This window comes from Pipistrellus hanaki (assembly GCF_964339955.1).
Source record: "Pipistrellus hanaki genome assembly, chromosome: 12".
In the NCBI taxonomy this organism is placed as follows: Eukaryota; Metazoa; Chordata; class Mammalia; order Chiroptera; family Vespertilionidae; genus Pipistrellus; species Pipistrellus hanaki.
Window position 1 is genome coordinate 19332896 of NC_140514.1, and position 16248 is coordinate 19349143.

General features: G+C 49.1%; 1 protein-coding gene across 4 annotated transcripts in view; it reads left to right on the top strand.

Moving 5' to 3' along the window:
* Positions 1-14182, top strand: part of MTA3 (metastasis associated 1 family member 3) — a 166672-nt gene extending 152490 nt beyond the window's left edge. For 3 of the 4 annotated variants that reach the window (XM_084901524.1, XM_084901521.1, XM_084901522.1), the window contains exon 17: positions 10390-14182. In XM_084901524.1, coding sequence (XP_084757650.1) covers positions 10390-10415 — 26 coding nt within the window. In that variant the 3' untranslated portion in view covers positions 10416-14182. Of the gene's footprint in view, positions 1-3639; positions 3675-10389 lie in introns of those variants that run through there. The other variant, XM_084901523.1, reaches the window with a different exon arrangement.
* The last annotated feature ends 2066 nt before the right edge of the window (positions 14183-16248 follow it).

Consider the following 16248-nt stretch of genomic DNA (forward strand, 5'->3'; position numbering starts at 1 on the left):
CTCTGTCTGCCTAGCACAGTGCCTGGAAGGTAGTAGGCACTCAGTAAATGCAAATCGAATAAATGAAAGTGATTGAGAAAACAAGACCTAGAGAGATGCATTAAAGTTTTCACAATTGCTAGGTACTACATAAATAGATTGTGATTTCCCTGCAGGTGTGACTGGTAGGAGCGTCTGTTCTTTTTTTCTTTTTTTTAATATATTTTATTGATTTTGTACAGAGAGGAAGGGAGAGAGATAGAGAGTTAGAAACATCGATGAGAAAGAGTCATCGATCAGTTGCCTCTTGCACAGCCCCTACTGAGGATATACCCGCAACCAAGGTACATGCCCTTGACCGGAATCGAACCTGGGTCCCTTTAGTCCCTAAGCCGACGCTCTATCCATTGAGCCAAACCGGTTTCGGCTGTTCTTTTGACCACTGTTGTAAATAAAGTTGTGGCTCCCAACTGCACTGTATTTGTCAGCAAAATAGAAACTACGTAAGCTAATCCAAAAGTCAATATGGCAGATGTTGAGGGACAAAAGAGGTAAATGGGGACCATGAGGTTGGTGGTGGTGATGGCCTAGGAACAGCCACCATCCCCAAGGTTGGAAGAGCAGAAGGAAGAAGTTGGGGTTTTCACAGGTAGAAGCTCAAGGAGGGCCCTGAGGAGCTGGAACTCAGAGCCCTCGGGAGGCCCCCCTTAGGTGGGTGCTGGCACCTGTCAGGTGTGGTGAGGCTGGTTCTGTGTGAAGTTATGCGGGGAACTGAAGCTGTTATTGGGGTGATGCTGACAGGAAGAGGAAAAAAACCAGTCTCTTCTCCATCCTTAAGCCTTTCATGCTCCCTCTTAGCACCCCCTACTGGTGTGACAGGGAACCTGGTGGCTAAGGAGAAATGTGTCTGCAGAGTCCCAGCCCCAGCATCACTGCTGCCTAGCACTCTGCCTGGAACTTAGCAGGTGCTCATTGTTAATTGAACAGAAGTGAGTTGAGATGGATGGGTGTGGTGCTAAGAGACGAGTGTAGCAGAAATACACATTTTGGAAAATGTCCCCATTTTTGTATTTCCAGTGGACCTTTTTCTTGGGATAATGCATCTGTTTCTCATTTCTTTGGGATATGGAATGCTGACTAACCTGAATTTACGAGGCGACCTCAAAATACCAGAACAAATGTTAGGCTAACAGTGAGTTTTCATGGGATAGTTGATGCTGTCATATGCTAGCATTGATAGATACAAACTCATGGGGAAGCCAGGCCCCTGTGTGATCCAATAATAAAATCAATTAGCATTGCCACTTAATTATCAGCAAGTCAAAACAGGATTTTGATAGACAGAACTAATTTAAGGAAATGAAACCTGACTGTGCTGAAATATCCAGGACTCTCTGCCGCAGGGCTTCCTGGCCCTTTCTCAGGGGCTTGCCTCCTTCGCTCACCCTCTGTGTTTAGGTGGAGGTTCTAGATGATGGGAAGAGTCTGGATTTCTGCTGGCAGAAAGGGTTTACCTGACATCTTAAAAGAAAATGATGTTCAGGGACTCGTTGTCTTCCTGAAACACACTGTCTCCCACCTGCCCTGGCCCAGCCCTTTCAAGGCCCTGGTGTGACCGGTGACTGGGAGCCAGCACTCGGGGTGCCCTGCAAGCTTACCCATGCCACCGGGCACACGCAGACTCCGTGCCTACCCTCACAGACTTCAGTTCTGATGGTGAAGACAAAATCTGCATGCATAAGATGCCCCTTTCTGGGGGGTCAGTAATGATAAAAAAGAAGAGTGACATTTTAAAATACAGACATACCTAGTATCTTGTCAGTCCCCTACACTTCAGTGTCCCCTCTGCCCTCCCCCCTCCCCCAGCCGTTGGTCCAGTGGCGTGCCACACACAGTCACCGTGCTTTCCAAATCCTGCCCCTCCTTTTCAGACTTACAGAAGCTTTGGTGACATTTTTATTGCCAGCAAACCAACCCACGTGGCCCACTTGGTCAGCTCCAAGTGGCTGTGAGTAGACAAGGTCCTGAGAGCAGGATGGAGGAGACTTCACTGGAAAGCCTTTCTGTGCCCAGGAGCCCAGAGAGAGGGCAGCAGTGGGAGGGAGGCGGTGCCTGGACGTCCGAGTGTTTGCAGTCAGACGGGACTCATTGCTGACATCTCTGACTGTTTCCTGTGCGGATGAATCACTTGGTTCCTTTAAACCTGTTTTTTTGCCTCCGTGATGCACAGAATTTGTTTGCCTTAGGGAAGTTGTTACAATGATGAAAAATTCTTCACTTACTTTAGATGACCAGATTTTATAAACACTTTATGAGCTAAGTGTTATAACCTGCATTTTATTATTTTGTTTGTTATCTTATTTTTTGAAATATATTTTTATTCATTTCAAAGAGGAAGGGAGAAGGAGAGAGAGATAGAAACATCAATGATGAAAGAGAATCACTGATCAGCTGCCTCCTGCACGCCCCACACTGGGGATCGAGCCCGCAAACTGGGTTTGTGCCCTGGACTGGAACTGAACCCAAGACCACACACTCTATCCACTGAGCCAAACCAGTTAGGTCTATTTGCTACTTTACATTTTTTTTTATTTGTTTTATTGTACTAGTGATTAGACATTTAAGCCTAACTTGTGAAGTAATCACCCTTATAGGTCTAGTACCTATCTGGAACTGGCATTTTAATCATGAAAAAACTGAAAAAGGCTCAGAGAAGTTAAGGGATTTGCCCAAAGTCACACGGCTAGCCAGTAGCAGGGAGGAGACTGAGACTTCAAGGTCGGTGTTGTTTCCCTTGGCCCAATAAGGACCCAGATTGGTGTGTTGAGTGCAGCATGTGCCTGGGAGGTGTTTAGTTTTCTGTGTGTAGGAGATGGGTGTGTTTGTAAATATAGAGAGGAATATAGAGGGTGTTTTTCTTTGTTCAGACTATGAAGTATAAGCCATCATCCTATATAATAAAAAGCTAATACGCAAGTTGACCGAAGGGTGGAATGACCGGTTTCTATGACTTGCACTGACCACCAGGGAGCAGACGCTCAACACAGGAGCTGCCCCCTGGTGGTTAGTGTGCTTCCACTGGAGGAGCACTGCTCAGCCAGAAGAGACAGTGCTAAGGATGTCCGACTGCTGGCTTAGGCCCACTCCCCATGCAAGTTACATCCCCCGAGGGCTCCCGGACTGCAAGGTGGCTCAGGCTGGGCTGAGACACGCGCCCCCCCCCCCCCCGCAACTGCATGAATTTTTTGCACCAGGCTTCTAGTTGTCCAATAAAAGCATTCACCTCTTTTCCTGCCTCCCTGAAACTCCTCTGCCCATATTATGCCCTCTCCTTTTTTTTTTTTTTTTTTTTTTTTTTTTGGAACTTAGGGCATAGAAGCTATATTAGTTTCAGAGAAAGGAAAGAAAAAAGAGAAAATTCACAGAATCACCTTTAGGTGAAATGTGTTTAAACTAAAGTATATGCTATTCCCAGCACTGACTCTAATTTGTAGTAGATGCTAATTAAGTGTTAATATTCCATCCCCTCCTTTAAAGGAGAACTGTTGTTATTTTAGAAATTTTAGGATATCAACCAAAGTTTTTTTATAGTTGTATGTGGATTGTATATAAATAAAATGTCAATTCTTTCCTTATAACTACATTGCTTCCTTCCCTCAGAGTATGGTTCTCAAAAATGACGCATGCGCTTGCTTGAAGGTAAATGGTTGCACATCAGAGGAGGCCAGTATCTATAAAGAGAAATTGCCCTTGATTAAGTTATTCAGAGGCTCATTGAAGACTGGGAATTAGGATTATAGAGAAGACTCATTTAGCTTCTTACAGGCCCCTGTAATTAGAGACCCTGCAGCAGAGGGGGTGGGACATCATGATCCTGAGACAGTGGAATCTTTTTCAGAGTGAAGGCTGAGTCGGGAAAAACAAAAAAAGACAAAGTGGAGAGGGACAGATGAGCTGTACAGGCATCTCATCCTCTCCTCACCCACTAAGAAGATGTCCTTGGTTGCCCCCTGCTGTCGGAAGCTTGAGTTGTGGTCAGTCAGCAGATCTTTCATTCTGCTGCGCAGGGACAAGAGGACTGCCTACCATGTCCCCATCAGTGGGGACCGCTGAGAACAGACTGTGCTGTGGAGTGAGTAGACCAGGGGAGCATCGACTGGAGGTGCCCCTAAGCCTTTTCAGAGATAACGGCTTTGGTCCCAGGGGTCCTACTCAGTGTGTCAGGAAAACCAAAGCAACAGGCTCAGAGGAGAGGTATTTTCAGTGGGACAGAGTCCGGGCATCCGAGCCAAGGAAATTGATGAATTGTACAATAAGCTTCTTTTTAATCTGCTCTCCTCTGGCTTATTTCCCCTGGGGTATGTGAGTCCATCGTAAATCTAATTTTTTTTTTTCTTACTTGCTTTCTACATTGAGTAATATTATTTCTCCCAATCTCCCATGTAGAGAGAATATCTAACATGGACGTCTCTAAGTACAATATTATGATCTGGGGTGTGAAGACTGTCCTTTTGATGACTTGTTTCTGAAATCAGTGACTCAACAGTTCCAACTGTTTGCATTCCAACCCGGGGAGATGGGTGGTGGTGAGGACCATGGTACCAGGGAGAGAGCTCAGGGACCGCATCTGCTGCCTTCACAAATCCCAGTAAAAATAGATGGCCAGGAACAGCTGATGGCTCTCCTAGGCATGCTTCAGCCTAGCCTGCCTTCTGTCAAATTTTTAATGCCATTTCCAAAGACTATAATATTTTTTAATTTTCCAAAACATTGTTTATGGAAGAACATTGAGTACCCTAGACTCACCTCTGGTCTTCTTCTCTCAAGGTATAATGTTATATAACCTCGTTAAGTACATAAAGGTACCTTCAAGGTGTCTCCCCCCTCCCCCTGCCACCTTCCCCAGTATTTTTTTTTAATGGGTCCTTATGGCTGCAGGGTTTACTGAATGTGAAGCAATTATAGCAGAGTGTCTAATGTATCTAGGAGAGGTCAGGATAGTTGAAGCATTATCTGAGAGCAGTGGAGGGATGTTCTCTCATACTGTGTGAAGCTTTGGGTGGGGGTTGTAGAGGAAGACAGACTCAAGTACGTTAGGCATGAGTCATCCACAACTTGGTGTTATGGTATATTCTGGTTTTTTTAAAAATATATTTTATTGATTTTGTACAGAGAGGAAGGGAGAGAGATAGAGAGCTAGAAACATCGATGAGAGAGAGTCATCGATCAGCTGCCTCTTGCACACCCCCTACTGGGGATATGCCCGCAACCAAGGTACATGCCCTTGACCGGAATCGAACCCGGGACCTTTCAGTCCCCAAGCCGACGCTCTATCCACTGAGCCAAACCGGCTTCGGCATGTTATGGTATATTCTGGTAGGATGCCAAATTAGCCACCCCTGGGACCATGCCTGGGTTTGCTAATAATCGGATACTTCTTTCCTGTCCTGAGGGAAGTACTAGCATGTGAGCCTATAAGAGGTCTATACCAGTGACCCTCTCAGTAGTGTGGAGATCTTAGAAGGGTGACAGAAGTCCATGGTAGTTACTCAAGGGTCCTCAGCTCTGGACTCCTTGAAAAGTATCTCTGTTTACCTGCAAGGGTCATTACAGGAAACTTTTAAGCCTGTAATGGTCTATTCCTGTGTCCTTCCATTCTCAGTGACACGTAGAAGGTGAACCTTTGAGAAAGAAAGTGAACCTTTGACTTGAAAGCTGGGTCCCAGGGTTTTTTTTTTAGATGCCTGGGAAACAAAAGGGAAGAAACAGCAGAGGGAGGGCTGGTCCCTGAAAAACACTCTCCTTTGGAATAGGTTCAACTCCTCCTTCAAAAGAACAGGCACAAGCCGGGACTGGTTTGGCTCAGTGGATAGAGCGTCGACCTGCAGACTGAAATCCCGGGTTCGATTCCGGGCAGGGGCATGTACCTTGGTTGCGGGCACATCCCCAGTGGGGGGTGTGCAAAAGCCAGCTGATGGATGATTCTCTCTCATCGATGTTTCTAACTCTCTATCCCTCTCTCTTCCTCTCTGTGAAAAATCAATAAAATATATATTTAAAAAAAAGAGAGAGAGAACAGGCACAAATGTCTGAACAAGCTCCTGGGACATCATATTAGATGCCCCCGGGGCAGTGAAGACCAATCCCCCAAACCAATGGATTTGGGCACCCCTCTGAGCAGTCAGTCTCTCTGGATCCCAATGAAGGAGTGAGAAGTCTTCTGAAACTGCAGAGTCCCCAGAGCAATGGAAATGGAAAAATTTGTCACAGTCTAGTTGATACGGGTCCCCCACTGGGTTCATTTTAAGCTGCTCAACCTTGCTCTCCTCTGTTTCCTGTTTTCCCTTCCGGATGGTTGAGCATTCTTTAAGCTCAGAAACCATCTGAGTTATAATCTATGTGTTCTTCTCCCTCAACCCAAAATTTTTTTATTAGCAACTATTTCCATATTAATGAATATGAAAAATAATTAATGTAAAATGAAGAGCAGGCTTGAAGGGAACTTTGTTAGATGGCGGTTCCTAGAGGATATCTGAGAAGACTGTTTTCGTGACCTTCCCATGGCAGCTTTACTGAGTGCCTACAGGAGCCTCTTCGGGGCAATCAGTGAGCAAGGCCAAGAAGGAGCGCTGGGAAATATGGCCGACCACCTCAAAGGCGCCTGAGAGCAGTCAGCAAAAAAGTCATTCAGACGTTAGGTATTGGCCCTCCCGCACTGGTCCTCGGATTTTCTTCTTGTTTCTCCAGTTTTCTTTCTCTGGGTCTTTTTACTCTACTTTCTGGAGACTTTCTCAATGTTATACTCTAAGCAGACTTGTCTATTTAGCTTGTCAAATTCTGCTTCATCTATTTTGAAGTTCTGTTATTGAATATACATTTCTTTTATTGTATATGTATTTAGAATTTTTGTCTTTTTAAACATTTTATCATTATGAAATGATCTTTCTCTCTGTTAACACTACTTGTCTTGAAGTCTGTTTTGTCTGATGTTAATATGAGCACAATAGTTTTCTTTTCCTCTTGTTTTTATTTATTAAAAAATTTAAAATATATATATATTGATTTCAAAGAGGAAGGGAGAGGGAAAGAGAGATACAAGCATCAATGATGAAAGACAATCATTGATTAGCTGCCTCCTTCATGACCCCTACTGGGGATCGAGCCCACAACCCAGGCATGTGCCCTTGACTAGAATTGAACCTGGGACCCTTCAGTCCATAGGCCTACACTCTATCCACTGAATCAAACCAGCTAGTGCTTCCTCTTGTTTTCATTTTTTAATGATTTTTAAAAAATTTATTAAACTCAAAGTAGAATGATTCTTATAGTATCTGTAAAGGCAGCGCATGCTGCTCCAGTACAGATTTTTAAAAAACCCTAAAGAGCCATTTTCCATTATCATTTCTTCTTAAAATAGCTTTACTGAGGCATAATTGACCTTCAGTAAACTATACATATTTTTAAATATACAATTTGACAAGTTTAACATTATATATATATATATATATATATATATATATATACCATCACCACAATCAAGACAATAAACTTAACCATCACCCTCAGACATTTTCTTGTACCCTTTATAATCCAGCCTCCCTTCCTCCCCATCCCATCCCAGGTGGCCATGGATTTGCTTTTGATTACCACAGATTAGTTTATGTTTTCTAGAATTTTATATGATGGAGTCATATGGTTTGTACCCTTTGTCAGCTTGAATAATTTTTAGAAATCTATCTTCAAGTTCACTGATTCTTCCATAGTATCAAATCTGCTTTTAATTCCATCCAACAAATTGTTTATTTCAGATTTTATATTTTTCAGTTTTAGAATTTTCATTTAGTTTTTTTTATATTCTTCTAAGATACAATCATCTTGTCATCTATTATATCCAAATTTTTCTATAGATTCTTTAAAAAAAAAAATAGTTTAAGTTCACATCTGCTAATTCTAACATCTGAATTATCTGTTAATCATCTTCCAGTGACTTTTATTTTGGTTATGGGTTGCATTTTCTGGCTTCTCAGGTCTAATAATTTTAAAAATATATATATTTTATTGATTTTTTTACAGAGAGGAAGGGAGAGGAATAGAGAATTAGAAACATCGATCAGCTGCCTCCTGCACACCCCTTATTGGGGATGTGCCTGCAACCAAGGTACATGCCCTTGACCAGAATCGAACCGGGGACCCTTCAGTCTGCAGGCCAATGCTCTAATCCTGTGAGCCAAACCAGTTAGGGTGAATTTTTAATGAATGCTGGTCAGTGTGGGTGTAAGGTTGTAGAGACTTTGGCTTCTGTTATTTTCCTCTGCAGAGTATTGAATTTTGTTCTAGAAAGCAATTAAGTTGGCAGATCACCTCGACCATGTGGAGGCTTGGATTAAAGCTTCATTAGATCTGGTTTATTTCCGTTTTGTTCTTAGTCTCATGAGCTTTCAATGGAAAAACCAAATTGTTTGCCCATCCCCTCTAACTTTGCAGAACTTGAATCCTAAACTCTGTCTTCTCAGCACTGGATAGCTGCTGAGGTTGCTGCTGGCCTCTTTTAGCCTTCCAGCAGATGTTTCCACTGGGCTCCTGGGAGTCTCACCTGCACACAGTAGTAGTTCAAAACTCAGCCAGCCCTGGCCGGTGTTTCTCAGTGGTTAGAGTATTAGCCCGCACACCCGAAGGTCTCAGGTTTGACTCCAGGTCAAGGGCATGTACTTGGGTTGGTGGGTTCTCTCCCTGCCCCCAGTAGATCTTTTCCTGGGGCCTCTGCCAGGGCTGCCCTGCTGGGGACCTCTGTGTCTGCTGCGTGTGGCTCTCATTTTTTGCTTCAAGGCAATGCAGTGAGGCCGGGGTACTTCTGAGCAGCCGGGAGTGAAGCGATAGCCTTCCGGGGGGGCAGGTGATAAGCATTGGGCTTCTTCAGCCTGGAATGCAGAGAGGTGGCATATCTCAACGTAAAGCCATGGCCGGTGTGGTGAAGGCTGGTGTGAACCCTGATGCCAGGTCCCGAGATGCTGGGGGGAGAGGGTTGCTTTGGAAACTGGTAAGTTGAGTATAAAGAGATGAAATTTACCATGGCAGACCAGACACTTGAGAAACTATTACAGGTAGCTCTTCTGGCAGATGGCTTAAGTCCATTGGGGTTTGGACAAATAAATGAATAACAGAACTCACCTCTGCCCTCCCCTTCCCCCCCCAAAAAAAGAGAGAGATAGAGGCTTCTAAAATGTAATGACACAGGTATAGCCGTTAATTCATACACCAGAGAGAATGAGCATGCTCTTACTGGGCTGGGTAGAGAACAGGCAGCTGGCTGTAGTAGGAAAAGCTTGACCTGAATTAAGATCTAGGTTTGAATCTTGATTCCTCAACTTAATTTGCTGTGTGACCTTGAGCAGTTTCCTCACCTTTCTCACCCAGACAAGGTTCTGATGAAAGTTATAAATAAGTCCATTACATAATTTTCAGTAGACTCCATAAAACAAAGGTTAGCCCGAGTCCTAACTGAATCACCTGGGTTTTTACTGAACACGTATTTGCTGAGCCCTACCAAATACCAGGCTGTGTACACATATCTCCCCTGTTCTGGAAAGGCTCCTGAAGTGAAGGCGCAGCTCTGCTCCGTCCTGCAGACCTTCCTCAGGAGGGCGGGAGGCTGTGAAGGTGAGCGTCCCCGTGTCCCCTGCTGGTCGCAGGTGGCATGCATGGTGGGCGCCGAGTGCCACCTGGGCCGGCCGGCCTGATCCCCGTCTCAGCAGACAAGCCCCGCTTCCCTCCACGCCACTTTGCTAATAACCAGGCCACAGGTTTCACAGCCCACTGATAATGCCAGATGGTGATGATATGGGTTTCAGCCACTTCTGCTTTTCATTTACTCATTTCTACTGAGAGTCTGTAGGTGCCCAGCTCTGGGACGGGAGAGTCGAAGGTCTTTGGGGGAAGTGGAGAGGGTGAGAACGAGGGACCCTGTGGGGGTCTGAGGTTTATTCCCCTCCTACAAAAAATCGTGTTTCTAGCATCTGAGTGCCCACATCCTTCTGATTAATTAAACTTACCTCAGAGCCAGCCATTGTGCTCCCATTCCTTAGCCTCTGGTCACAGAGGCTCCGTGATGTCAGTCTGATAAGCAGATAAGCACTGGTCATTGGCAGGGGGGTGGGGGAGGGGGGGCGTTACACCTGCAGTGGTGACTAAGTCTGCCCACCCAAGACCCAGCAGTTAACACTCCAGGAATATTCACATGTTTTCTTGCCTCAGTGAACGTTTCCCTTGGTCCAGCCTTTAATTGCATTGTGAGCTTTTATTTGAGTTCCCGCTCAGTTGCCATGTTGGTGGGAGGCCTGATTCCATCCCTCCTCATGTTGCCTCTGCCGTCGGAACTCATTTAACTTCGACCCCTTTTCTTTCCTTTTCCAGAACTCACATGCTGCGTGTCAGACTGAGCTACCCCCGTTTCATCCTGTAATCCAAGACTGGCTCCGCTGCCCTGCTGACGTCCATGGCCGTGCCCAGGAAGGAGGTGGCCCCGTCCCCAGCACCCCATGGAGACTCGATGAGGGGGGAGGGGGATGGAACTGGAGGGGTGCACGTCCAAAACGCCGAGTCTCCCCGTGTGAATCCGTGTCACCTCGCTTTCCTCAGAGACCTCTCTGTCCCCCGAGAGACCTGCCTGAGCATTTCGGGAAAGAGAGAGCCACTCCGCCTCCTCCCTGCTCACACCCTGCACCCCGCACAGCAGCTCTGGGGGCAGGGGGGCGGCTGAGAGCTCCGAGCCATCGCTGCCCTGCATGCACCAGCTCAGCTCTGTTGTCAGCGGTTCGACTGTGTACGGGAGGGACATGGCATCTTTCTGAATGGATTTTCCTGAACAGATGTGCCAGTGTTTATGCAATTCACAGTATTTCCCTGGTCCTCGCTGTTCCTGTCACTGGCTTTTTCTCACTTGGCTTCATAGTGATTTTTTTTTTTTTTTTTTAAACGGGGAAATTTTCCTCTGTGCCTCCTGCATCCTATATTTGATCCCTTCCCTACCTTCCAAGGTACAGACTCACCTGAGGTTCTGACGAATGATAAGAAAAGTGTCTTTGGGAAGCCTGTGCACTCTTCCTATTGTCTGTATTTTGTCACCGAAGAGAAGCTGGCGTTCTGCGTGGTCCCTGACAGCTCCCGCTGGAGCAGGTGTTTACACTGAGCCAAGCATGTCTATCACTGTGACAAGCCGCTTGTGTGTTGTCCCGTTTGCTTACGGCCAGATCAGCCGGCTGGGCACTGCAGCCAGGTTGCTCCTTCAACACGGCTCTTTCTTAAGCAGATGGAATTATTTGGCCACGGAAGGTGAAGTGGGAGAGCTGGGTGTGCAGGTGGGTCTGTGACTAGGACACCTTGAGCCCCCACCCTTCCTGCCCAAACGCTTCTGTGCGCACCTGTGCCTGGGCCCCAGGAGACCTGCCTGCAGCCTGGTTTCCACCGGCTTGGGCTCTGTCTGCTGTCAGCACCAGCCCTTGGCTTGGTGGCATCACAGGCTGTGCTCTGTGATCCGTGCATACAGCTGGAGGGCCAGGAACTTGGTGCCGCCCCGGCTCCCCGAGCAGATGTGAAGTCTGGCTGCTCCCCTGCCCTCCGTTTGCAGGTTCAGGCTGCTGAGCACCCGGTCGCAGCACCAGGAGGAAACCGAAGCCTGGCCTCCTGCTGTCCATGAGGCCTGCAGCCGGGAGGCAGCGGGGCGGCTGAGGGTCGTGCCCTGAACAGCCAGGCAGTTGGTTGCAGGACAGAGTGGCTGCAATTGAGTGGATCCCACCCCCCTCAGTCCCCAGGCAGAGTGAAGTGTCACTGAGATGAGCGTGACATGCTGGTGCCGCTCTGCAAAGAGGATGTGATGATGCATGCTGCTGACGGCGAGGCTTGGGGTCTGAGCTGCCTTTTCCTCTTCTGGTTTTGCAGTCCCGGTGGCTTCTCTCCGGAGGAGGAGTTGGCTCTCAGCTTAGGCTCCCACGGGGGTGACCCAGGGACATCCTCACCACTGCCAGCGCCTGGGCTATTCTGGGTCTTGGCTTGGGGCTCCGCGGGTGGGCCTGCGTCAGAGGAGCTCCGTGAGCGGGAGGAGGTGGCAGGTCTTGCCCTGAGGGGTTCCCAAGAGAAGCCCCTTCAGAAAAGACCCCGACTCGGGGGACAAAGGGGACAAACTGGCTCCACAGCACACGCCACGTGTGTTCTTGAGAGACACGGGGAAGCTGCCTCTCCGTGCCCTGCCCAGGATTTATTTCCTATTTTTTAAAAATGTATTTTATTGATTTTTTACAGAGAGGAAATGAGAGAGACAGAGAGCTAGAAACATCGATGAGAGAGAAACACCCATCAGCTGCCTCCTGCACACCCTCCACTGGGGATGTGCCAGCAACCAAAGTACATGCCCTTGACCGGAGTCGAACCTGGGACCTTTCAGTCCGCAGGCCGACGCTCTATCCACTGAGCCAAACCGGTTTAGGCTGTGCTGAATGTATTGTGCCTCGTGGATGGTGAATGCTCCCCCTCGCCCTTCCACTCCTCACCCACGTGAAACGTGCCTGTCGGTTAGAGAAGCAGTGGGCTGCCCGTGACGCTGCTCCAGCTTCATGCTCTGCCTTGTTACCAGCCCAGGAGAGTGGAGACGGGCCAGGCAGGGCCTGAAGGAGGAGCGGGGAGGCCCGGCCCAGGTCCGGGGCACATGTGGCTCTGGCACAGGTGCAGCTCCTTTGAGCCACGTGTGCCAAGCAGGCTCTTCCTCCGCCTTGTGGCCAGAGCTGCTCCGCAGCCGCCGCCTCCTACGAAGAGGATGTTGAGTCAGAGCTCACGTTCTCACTTCACCTCCGGAAAGCCCCGCAGCGTTCGAGTGAACACTTCCAGGGAAGCGGAAGAACGCCAAGAAGCCCCCGTTGTTGGCCTTTGCCGGTTCGAGCACTCGGTGCTGACAGGCTTTCTCAGCCACCCCCTTCCTGGGGCCGCCCTGTCACCATGTGTGTGTCAGTGTTGTGCAGTGAGCTTGCGGGCGGACATAGATCCTGCGTGTGTGTCCATGCGCAGTGGGTGCTCGCTGAGCCGGGTCTGCGCTCCCTAGGATGAGATCCCAGAAGCTCTGCAAGTCACCTCCCCCTCCTCCTCTCGCATACCCCTCCGAGCCCCCAGTTTCCTATCCGGAGGGGGCGCGAAAGAGGAGGACACCAGGCTGGCTTGTTAGCTCGCCTCTCACAAGTCCACCTTGCCCTCAGCCCAGTTTCTGTGTCAGTGTCCGACCAGGAAAACAGAAGCCTCTCTAAGTATCAAAACAGGGGTTTTACTGCAGGTAATCGTAGCACAGAAACCAGAAAAGCTGAGAGGCCGAACGGGAGCAGGGAGCAGTCCCGAGGTGAGTTGGAAAGCTGAGGGGACACGGGAGAGGCCATGTTACAAAAGCCCGGGCGCAGGAACGCTGGGAGGAACCTGGGAGGAACCACAGGGGCCTATCCCGCGGGAGCTGCAGCCACAGGAGGCACGGTCCTCGCCAGAAACCCCGCAGGCAGAGACGGGAAAGACGGTCCGGCTTCTCCGTAGCGGGTCCCTTCCAGATTTCTGCAGGTGCCTCTTGTTAGCTACCCCCAGCTGGAAGCTAGCCCGCCTGGGGGCCTGGGACAGGCAAGCTCAGTGGTCAGCTCCCCACCACTCAGCGGATCCAGGGAGGGCGAGGAGCAGGTCTGAGGGTAACCAGACCACGACATGTGTGGCCTCCGTCTGCTCTGTATCATGCCCGAGCCTGGGGTTCAAGCCCCATGCCATCCTGAGCTCCTGGTGAGGGGAGATGGAGGAAGGGCCCCGGCGTTTCTATAGATTTTTTTTTCTTTTTTTCATTCTACCCAGAGAGGAAAGTGCATTTGGGAAGGAGGAGGGAGGGAGAAAGCCTTTATTCTTAACGGTTGTCCCTGTCTTCCTTTGGGGGACTTTGCCCATGTAGCAGCCCCCCTCACCATGCCCCTCAGGAAAGCTGTGACCCCGTTATCCGTCCACCCCTGCCCCACGTCGCTTCCCCGATCTCTGGTTTCCCTGCCGGAGAACAGTGACCAAGAACACGCATCAGTGGTCATGTGTGTTCCCCCAGGAGCATTCATTCAGAGAGAGATTAGTGTGCACCGTCTGTCTGTAAGTAGATGCCACCTACTAATCCATTTGTATCATGTTTCCAATAAATGTATGGAAATGACGCCTGGTTATGCTGTCCTCTGCTGGGACAGCGGCTCAGCTGTCGGGGTGTGTGCGCAGAACCCTGGTCTCCGGTGCTGCATCCCCCGCATAGCTGAGGGCCTGGGGGAGTCACAGGCCAGGCCAGCGACCTGACGTCCCCACATGCTGAGACCCTCCGGGTTTGCATTTTCTTCCGCTGTCCCATAAGCCAATGGAGGTTTTGGGAGGCCAGGTCACTCCCATAGGTGGCCTTTGACCCTGTGTCCCCCAGACCCTGTGAGGAGCAACAGGCAGACGTTTGCCCATCAACCACTTGGCACTGCTCTGCCCGGTGTCGGCCGCGGGGGGGTGGGCTGAGGGCGGTGCTGAGCCTGGTGCCTGGGGAAGGCTCCTGTGCAAAAGGAGTGGCCGCAGGAGCTGCATATCCCACAGACAGAAGCCCGGCACCCTTGACTCAGACCGTCCCCCTGGGGCCTGAGAGGCAAAAATAGCAATGTCTGAGTTGACTCAAAAGGCAAAAGGAACCTGATCAAATGCCCTGCATCCTCCCTTTCTTTCCTAGGCGCCTGCCTGGTAGACGTTATTCTCTGTGCGGATCTTACTGGTTCCAGCCTGTCTGACCGCTGTGCACACTCTGCCTCAGTTGCTGTGCTGGGCCATTGCAGTCTCACTTGGGGCTCCTCCAGCCCGTGTTTGGGAGGAGCACCTGTGAGAGGGAGAGAGAGAGAGTTCCCCCGACCCCCACCATGGAATCTCTAAGGTGCCCCGTGGTTCTTGGTGTCTTTTTATCTAGACTTTTCATCCTGACTCGAATAATTCCTTCTTTCTGGAAGCTGATCTGTAGAGCTCAGAGTGTCCCATGCCCTACCTGCCAAGGTGTACAACCTTAAGTTCCATTGCCGAGACTGGGTTTTTTATGGTCAAACTTCCTCAGGAGGTTCCGATCTTGCTCCTGGACTGCAGGGGTCACTGGAGGAAACCATGTGACCTGTAGGGGTTGTTGCTGCCCCACAGCTGTGGGTGCCGACTCCCCAGGGGCCTTTGTGCTGCTTGCTTAGTGACCTTTCTACATGTTCGCTAGGAGCTTGTTTTCTTTAAAAACAAAACAACAACAACAACAAAAACCACAACACCACGTTTTTATTTATTTCAGAGAGGGAGGGAGGGAGAGAGAGACATCAATGATGGGAGAAAATCATTGATCGCTGACTCCTGTACACTCCACACTGGGGATCGAGCCTGCAACCTGGGCATGTGCCCTGATCAGGAATCGAACTGTGACCTGGTTCATACGTCGACACTCAACCACTGAGCCACGCCGGTCAGCTGGTCAGGAGCTTGTTTTCTCATTTTCAGAACCAGCTATTCCAGCCCTTTGTCACTCCCTAAGCCCTCACACACACACCAGAGCCAAGCCATCTAAGAATCCCTTCACCTGTCTTCCCCTCCGCCCCAAGGCCCTCTGTATGCAATAGTCCCTCCCCAACAGCCCAAGGAGGCACCCGGCGCCTCTAGAGGACCCTTCGGGCACCCACATGCTGAATCCCTCCCTTCCTGACCCCCGCACCGCCCCCCCCTTTTTTTTTTCCCGGTAGAATGTCCTGACTCTGACCAGACTGTCACTTACTAGCTATATGACCTTGGGCAAGTTATTAAGCCTCTCTGTGCCTCAGTGTCTTCATCTATAAGATAGGATAATGGTATCTACCTCATAAGGACTACATAAATTGTACAGTGCTTAGCACAGGGCCTGGGCAGAGTGTTTGTGTTTGTTCTATCATCATTTTCTCCCCTCTCCCCTCATTTTCACTTTCTCTCCCCTCTCCCACCACTGGATTTAAATTTCCCCATCTAGTCAACACAACAACCAGAACAATCCAACCACCACAACTTCTGTTCTCTACTTAGCTTCACCTGCAGCTACTGGCCTATCTCCCTGTGCTGGCAGGCACATTGGGAAGAGGGAAGTGTTGTCTCCATTGCTTCAAATCTCATTAATTTCTCAACCCATTATAGCACTTTATGGCTTCCATCCTGCCCCTCCTCCCAGCCACTCACTGAAATTGCTGTCGATAAAGGCATTAG